We start from the raw sequence: 18,942 nt of genomic DNA on the forward strand, positions 1-18,942 counted from the left end.
TTTTATTTTAAAAATGTCAACTATCATTTTGAAGTATTAAATAGTCACTAATATTAAAAAGTATAAAATTTAATGACTATGATATTAAGAATTAAAATTCAGTTGCTACAATATTAACATGAGTAAAGTTTAATGTACATGGATGTAATTTACCCATTATAATTGGTTTATTACTTTACTTTACTGCTTATAAAATGGGGAGAAGAAGAGAACCAATATTGAATCGGGAGAGGAAGTAGAAGGGTAAAGGAGTAAAAGGATAAAAGGTGCAAGTCATTGGGATTCTATTCATAGTCAACGTAACATTCTTCATAAGGGTTGTTTGGTCTTTTCATATTTTGTTCACTTTATGGCTGTAACTGTATGTATCAATCTTTCACTTCATATCTTATTTCAAATTAAATATCATTCAATCTCTGTTTTAAGTTTCATTATATTTATATAAATGTGTAGATGACGTGTTAGAGTGAATGAAACTTTAATATGAAAAATCCCATGTGTAGATAAAAGGAACGTACACTCGTTTTAGGAGGAAAAAACCTTCTTGAAACCTCTAATTATTTTAATTTTTATGAATCGAGTATCCAACTTTTTTATTTCAAAACATCATACCCTTTAAGACTTTTCATCATATGACTAGAGTATCACATTCAACCAATCAATTAACAGACATTCATTTAATTTCATTACTCACCTCACTTAAGGATTTTTTTTTAATTTTCCTACCATTATACTTTAGTTTCAATTTTACTTTTTAATTTTGCTTAATACATCATTTCACAAACGAAGGGTTGATTGTCTGTTGTGAATTTTTAAAGTGTCTCGATGCTTTATTAACTTATTTAAAATATAGTTAATTAACATCTCAATTGCAAAGATATAAGATACATGCATAAAGTGTGTTATACATACCCTGAAAAGTTATTATATAAGGAATATAGATTAAAACATTTTAAAAAGGATTAAGGTGTAAAAATATCCTAACATTTTGGGTCGGATGCAATTTTACCCTTAACGTCTAAAATGGTGCAATTTTACCCTTAACGTTCGGGTTTTAGAATCCATAGCTATCTATTTATAGCTAGATTAAACCATGACCCTAATCCCAATCCTAATCCAGTTAAATTATAAGCGGATCATAAATGGATGAGTAAATGGACCAACGTTTACTCCATCATCCCTACACTTATATTTGTTTGTTTTTATTTTTTTAACCTACAGAGTAATTTTCACTTTTGGTTACCTTCCACCTCTATTCTCCTAAAATTCTATTTTCATCTTCAGTTTTACTTTTTAATTTTAATTTAGTCATTATACTTATGTATTTTTACTTTTTTTTTAATCTCTGGAGTAATTTCATTTTTTGGTACATATAATTATTTATTTATATTATTTGCCCCTAGAATATTTTTTCTTTTGGTCCTGTATTTTATTTTATTTATATATGATTTGTTCTCGGACTTGTTAAGGCCCATAAGGCGGCTCCCAACAGAGCCGACCGAACACAGTCTTAACAAGCAAAAACTTGTCCCTCTATGTAATACATGAAGGACCCGACAAAAGGTGACTGCGTCTTCCTTACTCAAAATATCAAGGAGCCTTCACGTATAGAGGTTCATTTTTGTAAAACAAAGATGTTCCAATAATAACTTGAGATGTGGAAATGTACTACTTGAAAATGGTTACAAAAAGACTACACTTATACATGGATTAGGAGGATCACAAGGCTATGCTAAGAAACTATAGCCTCCACTTTTTACTTTACTTTACTCTCTATAGTGACTTGAACGTCAGAGTGCTTAGGTTAGTGAGTCGGCAACTCCTGAATTTTGCCTAATACTCGGATAGGAGAAGGCCGAACCCTCCAACTCGGAAGAGCACAACCTATTAAGCCAATCCTCAATAAGCATTGCCCCTAGTCCACATGTAGATGCGCTAGTTCTAAAGGCCAAAATTGATGAATATCATGTCAAAAAGATACAGACCTCAGTAAACCTAATAACAAAAAAAATTATTGATCAAGTTTCAAACGGACTTGGCCAAGGTGGACCCATTGCATACATCTCTGGTGGGCTTTACCTATCATCGTAATGGGCCCAATGGTGTCATCTTGTTTGTTTGGAGACAAGGAGATTAAATGGAAAAAGGATTTGTGAGGTCGCTCTTTTTAAAACATTCGCCACACTGCCTCTGAATTGTGCGATAATCAGTTGAGATCAATTCAAACCAGCTTAAAAAAATATATGTTGAGTTTCTAAATTTTTTATTTAAATTAATAACAAAAGAAATTTTCTAAAAAAATATAGTGTCCATATCACACCAACTCGACCCAATCGGTGCGCGCACTTGTGGTGATCCAGCATGCACACCCTTTAATAAAAGTGGGCACCCCTCTGGTACACCCTAGGACTATGAAGACAATTTTTTATAAATTACATTTACAAACGACAATTTTCCAATGTACAACAATAATAAACACTTTCTATATCCTTTGAATCTCTCAAAAAAGTCTTAAAAGCTTTTGTTTCAATGAAAAATTCACACACTTGGCCTAGCCCAAAGTAGCCTTATTTCCTTAAAAAAAAGATGTGTAATTCTTTTATGCAGTTTCCTTTTATTTGTTAATTATATATTTATTTTAATTTTGAATTTTTTTGAAAGTAATTTTTGTTTAGGCTTTTTTGTGTTTTGAAGTAATAGACCCAAAAAGGATGTCAAAGAGAATGAAGACTTAAAAAGTATGCCTAATTAAAAGGGGAGTCTTCTTAGTCATAGTCTAATAGGAAATCCATCAATTCTTTGCTACAATACAAAATTCAGTTTAAAATTATTATGGGCTGCTACCTTTTCTCTGTAATTTACACCTTTATATGTGCTACATATCATTCACTTCAATGAATTGATTTTTATACCCGTTTTAGTGCATAATTTTAATTACAATAACTTGCTTTCCTAAAAGTAAAACTTCATTAGTTGATACAACTTGTTATGGATATAATCCCAATTTGATAGGAAATTGGTAGAACTACAATAAAAGAATGAATTTTTATTTGATTTAGGACCTATTTGCTTTTAATTAGCATTGTTCAAATATAAATCCATTTTTTGATGAGGGAAGGAAGGTAAAAACCCCTAATAAATAAAAGCTGGACAAACAAACCTAAAAACGAATAACTCTACTAGATAAAGATTCCTTACAATTAACTATAAGAATCTTCTCGAGGCTGGCAGGAAGCGCATCAAACTCATGATGATTCAGAGAACAAGAATCAACGAAATTCGCCAACCAGTCAGCAACTTTATTACATTCCCGATACGTGTGAATAAAGAGAATAGTCCAATCTCTATCTCGGAGCAAACTACAACGATGAATAAGCCAAGAGAAAGAATGATAGACCTCCATGAAGCTAGTCATGAAGTGCAAAACAATTTTAGAATCTAGCTCAACAATCACTGGTCGGAAGCCCTTATCCCATGTGATTTGAAGTCCAAAATACAAGTCCCATGCTTCCACAATAGAAAGAAGTGCTATAACCAATATTAGCCCCGAAAACCTCCAAACCACAAGCCATTATTGTCTCTAATTAAACCTCATGTAGAAGCCATATCCGGGTTTCCCTTACACGCACCATCGATATTAATTTTCACCCACCCCAAGTTCGGGCTGCCAAGCGATCCAAATTGCAAGGAATTTCCATTAATTCTTAGCAATAAATTACTAGCAAAAGAAAAAACAAACAAAAAAAAATCACTTTTTCCTAAAGTAAAATCCTTTCCTTCACTCCCAAGTCATGGGTACCAATATAAAAGCACTAAAAAGGGTCTCAAACTCTTAACATTTCTAAAAAATGGGTACAAAGATTCTACCTTTATCATCATCTAACCAAGGCATTGAGATAGAATGCAAACAGATTCATGATTCTCCTGCAAAGATAAACCAATTGGTTAGATCATTGGCTAGCCGGTCCAAGTCCGAAAGGCAACAAATCAGGCAGACTTACAAGCAAATGTATGGTCAAGACATAACCACTTTTCTTCAAAACCTTTGTGTCAATGGCTCTACAGTTTGCTCAGCTTTATCTATGTGGATCATTGACCCACATGAACGTGATGCACTTGTGGCTAAACAAGCTCTTGAGCAACCTCAGACTAATTACAAGGCTATCCTTGAGATTTTTGTGGGTAAGAAATCAAGTCATATTATGCTTATTAAACAGATTTACCAAGCAAGGTTTAGAAAGCAATTGGACCAAGATATCATCAATCTTGACCCACCCCATCCTTACCAAAAGGTGATTAAAGTTTTGATCTTTATGTGTTTTTTTATTTGGTGCAAGTGAATCATTTTGATGGGGGTTTATAAATGTGCAGATTCTTATAGCATTATCTGCATCACATAAGGCACATCAAGTAGATGTGAGTAACCATGTTGCTAAATGTGATGCTATGAGGTTATATGAGGCAGGATTGGGAGGTTTAGGAGCCATTTCAGAAGGTGTTGTGCTTGAGATTTTGAGTAAAAGGAGTATTCAACAGATGATTCTGACATTTTCTAGCTATAAACACATCTATGGACATGAGTATTCCAAGGTACAATGTTGAGATTTTGATAAATGTGTAATTTTGTTTCATGATTAGAGCTAATTCTAGTTACTGGTTTGTTTTGTTTTGATGTGAAACTGGCAGTCACTTGAGAAGGGGAAGAGGGAATTTGAAGATGCACTTAGAACTGTCATCAAATGCATGTGCTATCCATCTAATTACTATGCAAAGGTAATTGTTTGTGTTAATTTAATTGGGTAAATGGGTCAAATTGACATTGTTTTTCATAATCAGTCTGAAACAAAATCAACTTTTAATTTAGTGGGTAACTTGGCATTTTTGTCAAATTAATTTTAAAGTAAATAATGTATTGGTCACTTTTTACAAATTGAAGTACACACAATTTAAACAAATTTAAGAAGTTAATACATAAATTAAGCTTTCTCCGACGTTAATAAGCCACTTTAAAACAAATTTATAAGGTAAATAAAATGTTTTCAAAATATAGAAAAACAATTGACTTTTCTAGATAAATAAATATCGTATTAAGCCATTTTAAACTACGTGACTAAAATTATAAAATTAATAGCTAAACTTCATTTTGGATCATACCTTTTTTAAAAAGTATAAATTCATCCCTAACATACAAAATGGTAAAGTTTTACCTATGAGTTGATAATTATTTCGCTACCAAGTTGGATCTTTAAGACAAGTTGTTAACATTTTGTATATTTTGGCAATATTGAATTGTAACTGTATCAATAATATAGTAAATTTATATATAGTAGACTTAGTTGTCTGACATTTTAGTAGATTATTTATAACTGTGTTAATAATGAACTAAACATTTTAGACATAATGTAAAGAATACCCGACATTACAGTTAAATGATACCAAACTAGCCAGTTCAGTTCTTTTTGATAGGTAAAGATAAAACTGATCTTAACGGGGGGAAATATTAGGGTAAAATTTTACAATTTCATACATTAAACAGGGAGAAATTTGGACCATATCCGTAGATTATATTTACCGGTTAAAAGTCCAAAATGCCCTTTATTGTAATTTGATTTTGGTTGGTGATTGTAGGCATTGTATAGAAGCATAAAAGGAACAACAAGTGATAGAGGGGGGTTGGCAAGGGTGATAATGAACAGAGCAGAGGTAGACATGGATGATATCAAATCAAAATTCAAGATAAAATATGGGATTGAGCTAAGACAAGCAATATCTGAAAGTGAAAGCATTCCACCTGGGGATTACAGAGACTTTCTTGTTGGTATTATCTACAAGTACTAAATTGATTATTATGATGCAGCAGTGTGATCAGGAAAGTGTAAAAAATACCTGAAATTGGGACCAGAAGTGTATGTTTGTAATGGGATACAGAAAAACATCTGTCTTTATTATCTTCTTCCTCGAATCTTAATAGGCCGTATGCTACATGTGACCTATCTACAGGACACAACTTCTATTACTTGTCCTTTCCTTTCCATGCCCCCACTCTATTACTATATATCTGTTCCATTTTCAAGTTATTCATTCATTTTATAATTTTGTATGCTCTACTAAATATACCTATCTTCTGCTTTCAAAAGTATACCTATCTTTTTCCCAATCATTAAACTATTTTTGAAAGGAAAATAACATTTTGTGGGTTTAATTAATTTGTAAGAAGCCGATCTTAAGAGGGTCGGAATAGAAGGCTTGAACAAGTGACGGTCTTAATGGATGAATGAATTGAATACCATAAAATATAAAAAAGAAAAAAGAAAGTGAACTATACTAGTAAGCTGTAATACCCAGCAAATTTTAAAGTCGTGAGGTCCAACAAATATAATTTGGGCAAAGCCGACAATATCTACATGGTACGCAGAGGCGGATTCAGCCCAGGGATCGGGGGCTCTGCCCCCGGCCTCTAGCTTCACCCTTAAGTAATATTGGTTCGGTACTTGATAGCTCCCTAATTTTAGTTTATGTTGATGTTTTTGTAGTATAATTTCAATATTTCAAGATAGTTGAGTTGGCTGAGAGACATTTTTTTTACTATCAGATCAGATACCATGTGTAGAGATCCAGGCATTCGGATCTGCCAGAACACTTACATGGAACGTTTCTCACTAAGGAGAACCCCGTGCGGCTAGGTTAGAGACTCCGCATTATAGAGAACTTCTCCCTAAAGTCAAACTCCTAATAGAAGAAGGAGCCATAATACCAAAGAGATTCTTATATGATAAAGGGTTTGGACCTATCCCTATAAATAGACATGTATAATCACACATGATGGTATGTGTACTACTATCTCACAACCAGTCCATTCTCTTTAACTCTTCCTAAGCACTTGACTGATTTAAACATCATAACACAGGTTCATCGGACTCCAGCCCCTCTCTAACCTTTGTTTTGTTTTACACGTTATTACACGGAACATCAGTGAGACGTCCGGACAATTGGTCAAGATTCAGATACATAGTTATCAATGTTCTTGAGAGAGTGGAAGAGTTGAGCATTGAGTAGCTTTAAAGAATGATAATAAAGACATAAAGAAAAAAAAAAGTGATTGACCTATATTAGTAAGGTGTAGGGAGTGTGACCTATATTTTGTACTTATCTCCTATAATAATAACAAATTCATCTAATCTCCAACTAAAAAAAAAAGCTTAAGTTTATGATCTTGCCCTCTGCCACTAAAAAGCCAGGAAAAGCCCTGGGATTGATTTGCAAACCTATGAAATCACACAAATAGTTTTTTTTTTTTTGGGAATTAACTCATAAAAAAAACTCAATCTTCTTAAATATTAAAATAATATTACAAACATTATTAAATAAATATTAGAAGGTTTGGTTGGGGAAACGCTAGCGATACCAATATAGTTAGGATGTCCGAATGCTTCTTTGGATCTCGTCCCTGTCTTTATTTAAAAAAATAAATGTTAGAAAGTTGCTAGGAAACGACACCATCGTTAAGGCCTGAGGGGCTCTGCCATCCTCAGAGTCTTAGGCTAGCTCCACCCATTGGACACATGGTAGTTAATTTGTCTTGTGGGTTTTGCATTGACCTATTGCTAAGCTTTCTTCATTTCATAAACATTTTTCAAATACATCTCAATTTGGTGACAGTAAATTGCTTTCAAATTTAAGCAAATCCTGAGCTACTTTCTGAAAACTACTAGTATATTCCATTGTAAAAGATCTACTTAATAGTTTGACATGGCAGCACTCAACAAGAGCAACCATCCACTGTGTTTTCTTCTTCTGCTTTCTGACTAGGAAGGAACCAAATACATTATACATTAATTGAAAGGTAAAAGTAACTTCATTCTTTTATTTTCATAACAACTCTCTCTGAGTTTATTATATTCATCACCCTTTCAATTGAATTCAGTCTTGTTGAGTGCTGCCATGTCAAACTATTAAACAATCATAATATCTTAAGAATAAAAGGTAAAATGAAACTAGCAACTTTCTCTATTAGAATTTTAAAAGCATTGGGCGTTAATCCCTATTTCGTAAACTTGTGCTAGCTTGTTATTGTACCACTTACATGAGTAAAGCTCAATTAATGGAATTGAGTTCCTACAATATCTTCTACGAGAAACGCAACATCAGCAGTAGGAATTAGCTCTCTATTCTGCATATCCACCGGGTTTTTAGCATCTGATTCTACCAATAATATAGTGACGCTGCAATTTAAAGACATTCCCTCGAGACTGCTGCTTGTGCTACCTCATGGCTCAGACATATGCCTAATGGAACCCTAACAGCCAATGTAACTTGCCCTTTCTCGTTTTGGATTACTGCTCCACAGATTTCTCCATCCTGACCAAATAAAGCATCAACATTCATTTTAAATTTCATAGGCAGAAAGGGCTGCCATTTCATCAGTGTGACAGTAACTTGTGTTAATGCCATCATCAACACTTGCCACTGAAATTTATTCGTTGAGCACTATAGAACTTGGTCTTTAACCTCATAAGTTTTTTTTATGTATATATATTTTATTTAGTTTTATGAGATTGCTGTTAGGAACTAATGCAATTACGATAAGCAAAACACAAACAAACTCACAAGAATTGTTTACCCAGTTCGCCACTCAATTTGACGTCACGAGGAAACTACCAAATCAGGATATTTTACTATTATTTTCAAGATGTGGATTACAAAGAAAGAGACTATATTTTATTATGAATCGCTGCAGTTGGGCCTATCACTTAAATTGGGCCTATCTATTAGTCTCCAAAGCCCAACAATTACAAGTTCAATTCGAAGTTGTGAGAGAAAGATTTCAACCTTAATTACAATGACTTATACCTTCACACCTCCTCAACTATATATAGTGCTAGTACTATAATGGTCCATAAATTTTATTTAGTAACACAATTTTTTTTTAACTCTACGTTATATTAATATTAAAGTGCAAATTAAAGAAAATTTATATTAATAGAATGGTGACATGAAAATATATATTCAACCATGATATTAACAAAAAAATGTCAATGATGCATAAACTTTTTTTTATGAAAATATTCCAATTCATCATTTAATTAATTTTTTAAATGGACTTTTTTTTTTATTTAAACTTCAACACTAATATAAAGTAAAATTTATAGACTTCTATATTAAGATCAGAGAAATTTTTATCATGGATTGGGAACAATATTAGTCCTTTCACTCAAATAATACCACTTCAACAATTAAAATAATATGATATCATCTGAATGGTCGAAACCAGTCGAAACCATTATTCAAAGTTCTGATATATGTATGTGACCAAAAATTGTGGGTTGATTAGTCATCATCCACTGGGTTATGAGTCTACTAGATTTCAACTACTTGTCAAAAAGATTTCAACTAGTTCTCAAAACTACCACATGATAATGACAAATTCAAGAAAAAGAGCTTAGAGGCCAAAACCAAACCAAAAAATGCATCAATTATCAAGCATATATATGTCATTTTAGCAATTTCTGAGAAATTCTTTTTGACACTGCATGTCACAATCCTATGCAAATCAAAAGGAACCATTACTTTTTTATATATATAAAAAAATTAGTTATTCCATTTAGTGTTGGGGTAAATTACACTCGTGGCCATTGAAATTTACCCATTTTAACATTGTGGCCACTGAACTTCAATTCTAAATAGTATGGTCACTGAACTTTACATTTTTTAACACTGTGGTCATTCAATTTTAACCAACTCCTCAAAATGACTGTTAGCGACCTCAAAATAAAAATATTCAAGAATTAAAGTTGTTCAGAACGATATTTACCATGAAACCACATTTTTTATTTTCCAAAATCACATTTTTTGGAGCTTTCTCTCTCTAAAAATTCACTCACTTTCTCCTAATCAAACAACATTTAAATGACTTCAAAACGAAAATTTTCAAGAATTAAAGTTTCTTAGAATGTTAGTAACTCTTCGAATTTTTTATTTTGAGACCGTCAACAGTCATTTTAAGGCGTTAAAAAGTGTAAAGTTCAGTGGCCCTACTGTTAAGAATTAAAGTTCGGTGGTCATAATGTTAAATGGGTAAAGTTCAATGGCCATGGATGTAATTCACCCTTTAGTGTTGCTTAGAGTTTACTGCTAGTGACTTTTATTCTGTTCACAACTATTAATTAAGCCTTAATACATCATTTGCCCCTGAACTTATCCAAAAAACTTGATTGGTCTCTTGAACTTTCAAAGTGTCCCAATAGCCCCCTCAACTTGCATAAAATGTTTAGTTAACCCCCTAAACTTGCGTAAAATGTAATACATGCCATTCGTATACGATAACAAGCAAAATTGAAAATTGAAAAAAAGTCATACATGTCATTAGTATATGATAACAAGCAAATGTTATTCTTTGGGTTTCTATGAAAAGCCCAATGCTCTGGTATCCTATATCGGGATTTGAATTAAGCTTGAGACCATCTTCAACCCATTACACTATCTCTATATCCATTTTCTATTTTCTATGCATCAAATCCTATTCTTTCTCCAACCTTCTACGCCATTTATTAAATCAAAAAGAATATTCTCTACTTTATTACATTCTACCTAACACTTTTATTAATATTTTATTATTTTTTACATATATTATTATTTTTATTTTTATTATTATCATTATCAATAATCTATAATAAAAATTAATTCAAGAGCTAATTAAAAATATAATAATAATTATTATTATTTAAATTTATTTAAATAATTAAATATAGTTAAATTTCTAGATTAGCTAAAATTAATATTGCAAAAGCCTAAAATAGAACGAAGATAATGAATTAAAACCATAACGGATTACATACTATAAGAAAATCGGCATACAAATAAAATGCTACTTAGCGTATGCCATATACTGAAAATAATACAACACGAGTACATGAAATGCATAAAAGTAATTGTTGAACCAACTCGATCGTTCTTATTCATTGAATCAGAATATATCTTCCAAACATGCTCTATTAATTCATTGCAAAGATCAAAATGTGCCTTTTCATCTCTAATTTGTCGATGTTGCTCTAAGAAATCATGGAACTTAGTATCATGATTTATTGAACTTTCTAGATTTGAGGGTGTTGTAAGTAGATCCTGAATGGGTAACAATAGATCACGTTCACCCTCAATTATCATATTGTGTAGGATAATGCACGTTCGCATAATATCATGAAGTACGTTTTTCCTCCAAAATCGTGTCGGGTTAGTAATAATGGCAAACCTCGCCTTTAAAACTCCAAAAGCACGCTCCACATCTTTTCTGCATGATTCTTGTACCTTTGCAAAATGTTTCCGTTTTGGACCTTGTGGGTCATGAATCGTTTGAATTAGGGTAGACCATTTAGGATAAATACCATCAGCTAAATAATAACCTGTATTGTATTCTTTTTCATTAATAGTATAGTGCGCTGGAGGTGCAATACCATTAGCAAGATCAGAGAATAGATTAGATGAATCTAACACATTATTGGTTCTAGGCATACCAAAATATGCATGCCATATCCATAGATCATAATCTACCACTACTTCTAGAATAATTACCGGTGAACCAGAACGTCCACTATATTGTCCTTGCCAAGCTGTTGGTCAATTCTTCAATTCCCAATGCATGCAATCCAAACTACCCAACATACCAGAAAAACCACGAGATTCCCCAATATGAAGCAATCTAGCAATATCATTTGTATTTGGGCTTCTAAGATATTGCTCAGAGAAAATTTCCACAATGGCCCGACAAAAAAATTTCAAGCTCTTTATTGCTGTTGACTCAGCAATTTTACAGTATTCATCAACAACATCACCTGGAACTCCATATGCCAAAATTCGTAAGACATCTATTACTTTCTGTATAGATGACAATCCCATTCTACCAACAGCATCACGACGTTGTTGAAAGTAAACATCATAAGCTTTGACTGCATCTATGATACAGATATAAAGATCACGAGACATTCTGAACCTTCTTCGAAGATTCTTATCATCAAATCATGGATTAGTACTAAAGTAATCCTTGTTTATATTTTCATCTGATTCTTCACGGTTACGATAGATAACTCGATGACCTTTGACTGAGCCAACATGAGATGAGCCGCTACTCTGACTATATGTTCTTTATATTTTTTATATCGAGATAATAACTTCATTGTGATTTCATGATCAATGCCATCATCTGAAGATGAATCACTGGTAAGAGATAAACTCATTTCGAAATGGATCAAATTAGAGTATGAATAAAATGTAATAAAGAAGTGTGAATAAAATGAGTTGAAGTAGTGTCCAATATTTATATACAATTAAAATAAGGTAAGTCTAGGTATGGTATCCTTTGCTTTATGGAAAAAAGAAATAGGGGCACAATCATTAAATTTTGGAAAGAAATATCCAAAAATGTCACCATTTGTTTTATTGAAAAACGGAATAATGCACAATAAGTATAGATTGGAAAGATATGTCCAGGAAAGATATTGGAAAGAATGTCATCATTTGCTTTATTAGGCAGAGTTAGAATCTAGAGAAAATAAATATTTTTTCTTCTATGGAGCTTTGCGCACAGTTAGTATATCAGAAAGATTTGGCCACAATTAGTACATCGGGAAGAGTTAATATATTGGGAAAATAAAATTTTTTCTTCTATAAATACCTTAATCTTTAGATCTAAATTGCATTCACTTCATTCAAAACACTTATTCTTACATATAGTTTTACATAATGACTCGTGGAGATGGATTCACTCATGCAGAAGACGAGCTTTTATGCTCTGCTTATATGGAGATTGCACAAGATCCGATTACGGGGACAAATCAAAATAGACAAGAAATGTGGAAACGAGTAAAAATTGCATAAAATGGAAGGAAACAAATGAGTTGGGAGGAGAGAAATTGGAGATCATTAGAGTCCCGGGTAGGAAAAATTGAGAAGGCTATAAAAAAGTTCAAAGGATGCATCCGACAGATTAAAGTGATAAGGATAAGTGGTGCATCTCCTCAAGATATAGTTAGTATTTCTTAATTCTTTAATCTCGTTACTTAAATTTTTAGGCATGATGAATCTTTCATAATAGTTTTTAATTTATTTCAGATGGAAATAACAAGAAGACTAATGAAGACAAATATCAAATGGAAAACGAGGTTCAAATTTGATCATGTTTGGACTATGATGAAAGATTTGCCAAAATTTAATGATAATGTCCAAAAGGGTAAAAAGAAATTAAGAAAGTCACTGTCTTCATTCTTATCGTTGGAGTCTGAGAGTCCAACTTCTGAATTTCCAACACAACAATCACTAGATCTGTCTGATTTTAGTATTAACATTAATGAAAATAATTCCACATTAGGATCATAAAGACCATTAGGAGTTAAAAAGGCAAAACTTAAAAAGAAAAAAGAAACTCGATCAAAAGCAATAATGGAAAACACGAATGAAGAAGATCCAAAATTTTATGATTTGGTAGAAAGATCAATTCTACATAATGTCGAACGATATCAATGCCATTGAAGATCCAGTTGAACGTGAATACTGAAAACTAGAAAAACAAAAGTTTTGCAAGCTAGGATTGCAGAACAATCTCAACCGCCTAAACCGCCTCTGCCATCCAACATGAACAACTTTAGTTATTTGAACAATCTTCAACCACCAAGCCATAAGTTACCAGATTATAATTTTTTCATGGAATAGATTAGTGTTTCAATAGTCATGTCGTTATTTTATTTAAATTATGTCTCTATTATTATTGTTGTAATATGTTCCACAGTCTTGATCACATGCACCTTAATGAGCATATAGAATTTGCTCATTCACCGTTAGATCTAGGCTTATTAGAATCCTGTTCCCATAGTCATATCATTTTGTTTTAATCATGTTGTGTTTAGCTTACTATTATTATTGTTGTTTTAAATTATGTGTTTGTAGTGTTATCTTAATTAATGTTATTTCAAATTAAACGTTATCTTAATTATCGTTAGTTATATGATTTTTAAATATATTATTTAATTTAATCATTTGCAATTTTATCCAAAATATATACTACACAATATTATTTTGGGTTAAGGTGCAAAAATACCTCTAACATTTTGGGTCATGAGTAATTTTACCCCTAACGTCTAAAATGGTGCAATTTTACCCCTAAAGTTTGTATCCACGAGCAATTTTATCCCTGATATTGATGATTTGGATCAATTTGAGAAATAATTTAATCCAAAATTATCAACGTTAGGGGTAAAATTGCTCTTCGCTACAAACCTTAGGGGTAAAATTGCACAATTTTAGACGTTAGGGGTAAAATTGCTCCTAACCCAAAACATTAGGATATTTTTATACCTTAACCCTATAATTTTTAATAACATTTAACTAAAAAATATTTGAAAACAAACCTTAATTAACAAAATATTTTTTGAGGAAAACAAAATACTAATTTTCATCAAAACATAAAAATTACATATTTAAAAAAATTAAAAAAATAATTGTTCCACCCATTTGGTGGAACAACCAACTTCAACCAATGGTTGAAGTTGGCACTCCACGCCTCATTGGCGGGGTGATTTGACGGTGGTTGGAGTGCCAACCACCGCCAATTAAGCAGCTCCAACCCTCATTTGGTGAAGGTTGGAGTTGCCCTGATAAGCGATTGTCCAAGTAGCTTAAGACTACATGTCGGGGAACAAAATAATATTTGATACATGACTGTGACTATAAGAGATTAATATAAGATTTATGATCGATCTTTAACTATCAGTTTAAACTTTTGGTTCAAATTCCATGACATGGTATCAAAGGTTCTCAAACCAAATGGTCGAGTGTGGGGCTATGTCAGATATTAATGTAAGATCTATGATTGATATGTTGAATATTTTAACAAAATCAAAAGATTTGAATTGAAGATGAAGACCAGTTGATGCATTTTCTGCCTAGATTAAATCCAGGTTATGAACATGTTCTTAACCAAGTCTTGTTAATGGATCCTCTTCTGCCTGTTACCAAGCGTTTTCTATGCTTATCTGTATTGATATGCATCGAAATCTTCCGATTCTCATTCTGTATTTGCTAATAATTCTGTTAAAACCTATACTTCTAAATCATAGTGCAGTCGATCTAACAATTTTGGATCCAAATTTAATAATTCTAATCATTTTAACAGTAACAATTCTATGTAGAAGAACAATGCCAATTTATACTATGATTATTGTGACAGGACTGATCATGATAAGAAAACTTGTTTCAGGCTTGTTGGGTACCCTGATGGTACGAAGGACCACACAAAACTGGTCCAACAAATAGTTATTTTTGGAGGCTTTGGCTTCAAATCAGGAGGTTCATGAGGTTCAAGTGGTTCCAAGGCTTGTTTAAAAAAAAATAACATCCACTTGAATTTGATCTAGATAGTGAAGATGGCATGTATCAAATGACTAAGATGAAACAAGGAGTAATAAGTATGGTGCAACAGGAGGATAACAAGCTTTTCAAAGGCAAGCAATCAATGTACGTCTACCTATATTGCACGGAAACTCTTTTTTTTATTAGTGTTTCCGCATTTCATTTTCATTTTCGTTTCCGTTTCCACTACTGTTTCCTAGCTAATTTTTCTTAGAAATAACGTTTCTCCTATCCATTTCCATTTTATTTCCCATTTCCGTGCATCATAGGTGTCTTCTAATCTCAACAAAATGAATTCACAGCTTTTGCTGCTAGATGTTCATGTATTCTTCAGCCCTTTTCCATATACATGGATAATTGATTTTGGTGTCACCACCCACATAAGTAAGAATTTAACATGTATAAGTGATTTGATTCTTTTACCCAGGCCTAAGAAAGTTTTTTACCTGATGGATCTATCCAACATGTTACTCATACTAGAACATTTGTTTTTTATAGGTATTTCTTCAGCCCTTTTCCATGTACATGGATAATTGATTTTGGTGTCACCACCCACACGAGTAAGAATTTAACATGTATAAGTGATTTGATTCTTTCACCCAGGCCTAAGAAAGTTTTTTACCTGATGGATCTATCCAACATGTTACTCATACTAGAACATTTGTTTTTCATGAGTTTTTAAAACTCAAGCATGCCCTATTTGTCCTAACTTTCTGGTACAATTTGTTATCTATGGGCCGCTTGCTACATGATCAGAACTTGCAAGTTTTATTTTCGGCTAAATCTTTCATATTTCAGAACCACATCTTTAAGCAGATTGTTGCAGTTGGTGATTATCAAGAAGGGTTATATCAAATGATACTTTGCGGTCCACAAAACTACAGCAGTTTCAGAATAATAGTTTTTCTGTTGTTTTGCATACTAAAAAAATATAGACCCTATGTTTTATGATGATATAGTCATATGGCATAACTGATTAGGTCATGCTTCACTTACCAAACTTACTCATTTGTGTTCTTTTACAAACACAGATTCTATTCAACCATGTCATGTATATCATTAGGCTAAGCAAACTAGAAAACCTTTTTGCAATAGCACTATAAGTTCAATAAAACCTTTTGAATTAATTCATTTGGACTGCTGGGGCCTTATAAACAAGCTACTTTGTGAGGCTATTGTTTTATGCTAACTATGGTTGATGATTTTACACGAGTACTTGGACTCTCTTGCTTAAATCCAAAACTGAAGTACCCTTCCTATTAGAACATTTCTTTAAATGGTTCATACATAATTTGGTTTCTCCGTTCAAGTGGTTCATACGGATAATGGAACATAGTTTTTGTAAGTTCTGTAATTACATTCTTTATTTACTGCTTATGGTATTCTTCATCAAAAGACACGTGTTTACACCCCATAACAAAACGGGATTGTCGAACCAAAACACAGATATTTGATAGAGATAGCTCGATCTTTGTTTTGTTATGCTAATTTGTCACCTATCTTATGGAGAGAGGCTATGAGTCATGCCACTACTTTGGTAAATTAGCATCCCATCAAAATTCTAAATTGGAAAAGTCCTTATAATTTTCTTTATAACAAGAAGGTCCAATGTTTTTAATTCTCATCGTCAATGTAAAGAATGTTTTAATCACTCACAATTCAGAATTAATGATTATTCATGTTAAGAAGGAGCTTCATTCCACATTCACCATTAAAGACATGGGCCAAGCAAAATATTTTCTTGGTGTTGAACTTGTAAGATCTCAGGATGATATATTTTTTATCTCGATGCAAATATATTCATGATTTGGTAAATGATGTTGGCCTTGCAAATGCTACTATTGTTGCTAATCCTGTTCCTTATAGGGTTAAACTTGATGTTTTTTCTCCTTTATGTTCTGACCCTGAACAATATCAACGATTTATTAGTGAGATGCTCTATCTATTATTTACCAGACCTGATAACTATGCTCAACAACTGAGCCAATTTATGAGCGTTCATACAATGCTCCACATGGAGGTTGCCTTGCATATGGTGAAATATTTGAAGGGTTACAACCACTAAAAGGCTTTTATTCAATTCATAATGATTTTAATCTCACAGTTTATTGTGATAGTGATTGAGCTTGGTGCAATGAACTCGTCATTTTGTGACTGTCTATTGTGTTTTTTGGGCAATTGGTTTTTGGGAAGTATAAGAAACAGAGCAACGTTAGTAAATCTTTTAGTCTTACTACAGTGTCATGAGTATAACTTCATGTGGGCTTAAATGGTCAAGTTATTTGATGCACGAATTTCAGTTTTAGGTAAAATTTCTTATTTCTTTGTTTTGTGATAATGAAGCGGCCATAAATGTTGTTACTAATCCAGTTTATTACGAGTGGGCGAAATATTTAAACATTGATTGTCATTATGTTCACGAATATCTTGATTCTGGTTTTCTTTATACACACTTGGCTGCCTCACAAAGTCAACCGAGTGATCTTTTAGCCCAGCCTTTAACACACAAGGACATGTCTTCAGCATTGGTCACGATGAGAGTCATTCATATAAGCCTTCCATCTTGATATAAGCCTTCCATCTTGAGGGGAAGTACTAGATTTTTAAACAGAAATAAAAGGAGCTAGGCAGTAATTGTAACCAACCTAGTTGATGTGGCACTAAAATGTAATATAAAAGAGGATTATGTGTAAAAGTTCGTTCAGAGAAATAATAATAAAAAATCGTATCCAGTTTTGCTTTCTCTTCTTCTTCCAATTTCTGGTTTATGTTTTCTTCTACGAAACTATGCAACGATTTCACAATTATGGTTGTAATAGGCAATTTATGATGCAGTGGTGGTATAAGTCTGAATGAGTTATCTTAATTTCATGTTGTTTAGGTTGTTTGTTTGTTTGACTTTATTTTTCATTATTAATAAATTTCAAGCCTGTCTAGGGCTCTCTGAGGATGCCAACATTGTTAGGAAGCTCATACTTTGCATCAAAAATAGGATTTGAACCATTGACCACTTGACTAAGAAGCTCCGATACTATATTAAGAAGTCATTTGTATCAGAAGGTTAAGCTGGTAGTTAAGATCCAACAATTTCTTTTTATTTATGATACATAAAAACTTCAGCGACCAGCATTTCAATGTTTCTTAGAGATGTGAGAAATGAAAACGCTCGGAAATGGATAAAGAACGTTTCCAGACACGTTTCTGTAATTACCAAAAGATTGAAACGTGTTTCCAAATGAAGAAAGTGTTTCAGTATCCAAAATCAAATAATTCCAGTATGCGATTCAGATTCATAATTTAATTAGGAAAAGCAAAACTGAAATCGTTTCATATTTTGAGTGAAACTATTGATTGATTTCAAAAGTCACAAACCTAATTCTATTTAAACAACTTACTACACTTAATTTTCCTTCCATTGAATTACTGAATCTTCTTGAGTGAGATTGCATTGAAATCTATCTTCTTTACACTTCAGAAAAAAATGTAGGTGTCGCTTCTCTCTTTGTTTTTCCGATAATGATCTATCTTCTTCACATTGATTTTTCTAAC

The 18,942-nt window shown here is 32.4% G+C and overlaps 1 protein-coding gene and 1 pseudogene across 1 annotated transcript; one reads left to right on the top strand and one right to left on the bottom strand.

Moving 5' to 3' along the window:
- Positions 1-3,791: 3,791 nt before the first annotated feature.
- On the top strand, positions 3,792-6,067 carry LOC136206721 (uncharacterized). Its single transcript, XM_065997866.1, is given in 4 exon segments — positions 3,792-4,292; positions 4,372-4,590; positions 4,687-4,773; positions 5,629-6,067. Coding segments are annotated over 4 exon segments (1,017 nt in total). The 3' UTR covers positions 5,839-6,067.
- Positions 6,068-8,098: 2,031 nt separating this feature from the next.
- On the bottom strand, positions 8,099-13,665 carry LOC136207331 (uncharacterized; annotated as a pseudogene).
- Positions 13,666-18,942: the final 5,277 nt, after the last annotated feature.

Source organism: Euphorbia lathyris, chromosome 9, assembly GCF_963576675.1.
Source record: "Euphorbia lathyris chromosome 9, ddEupLath1.1, whole genome shotgun sequence".
In the NCBI taxonomy this organism is placed as follows: Eukaryota; Viridiplantae; Streptophyta; class Magnoliopsida; order Malpighiales; family Euphorbiaceae; genus Euphorbia; species Euphorbia lathyris.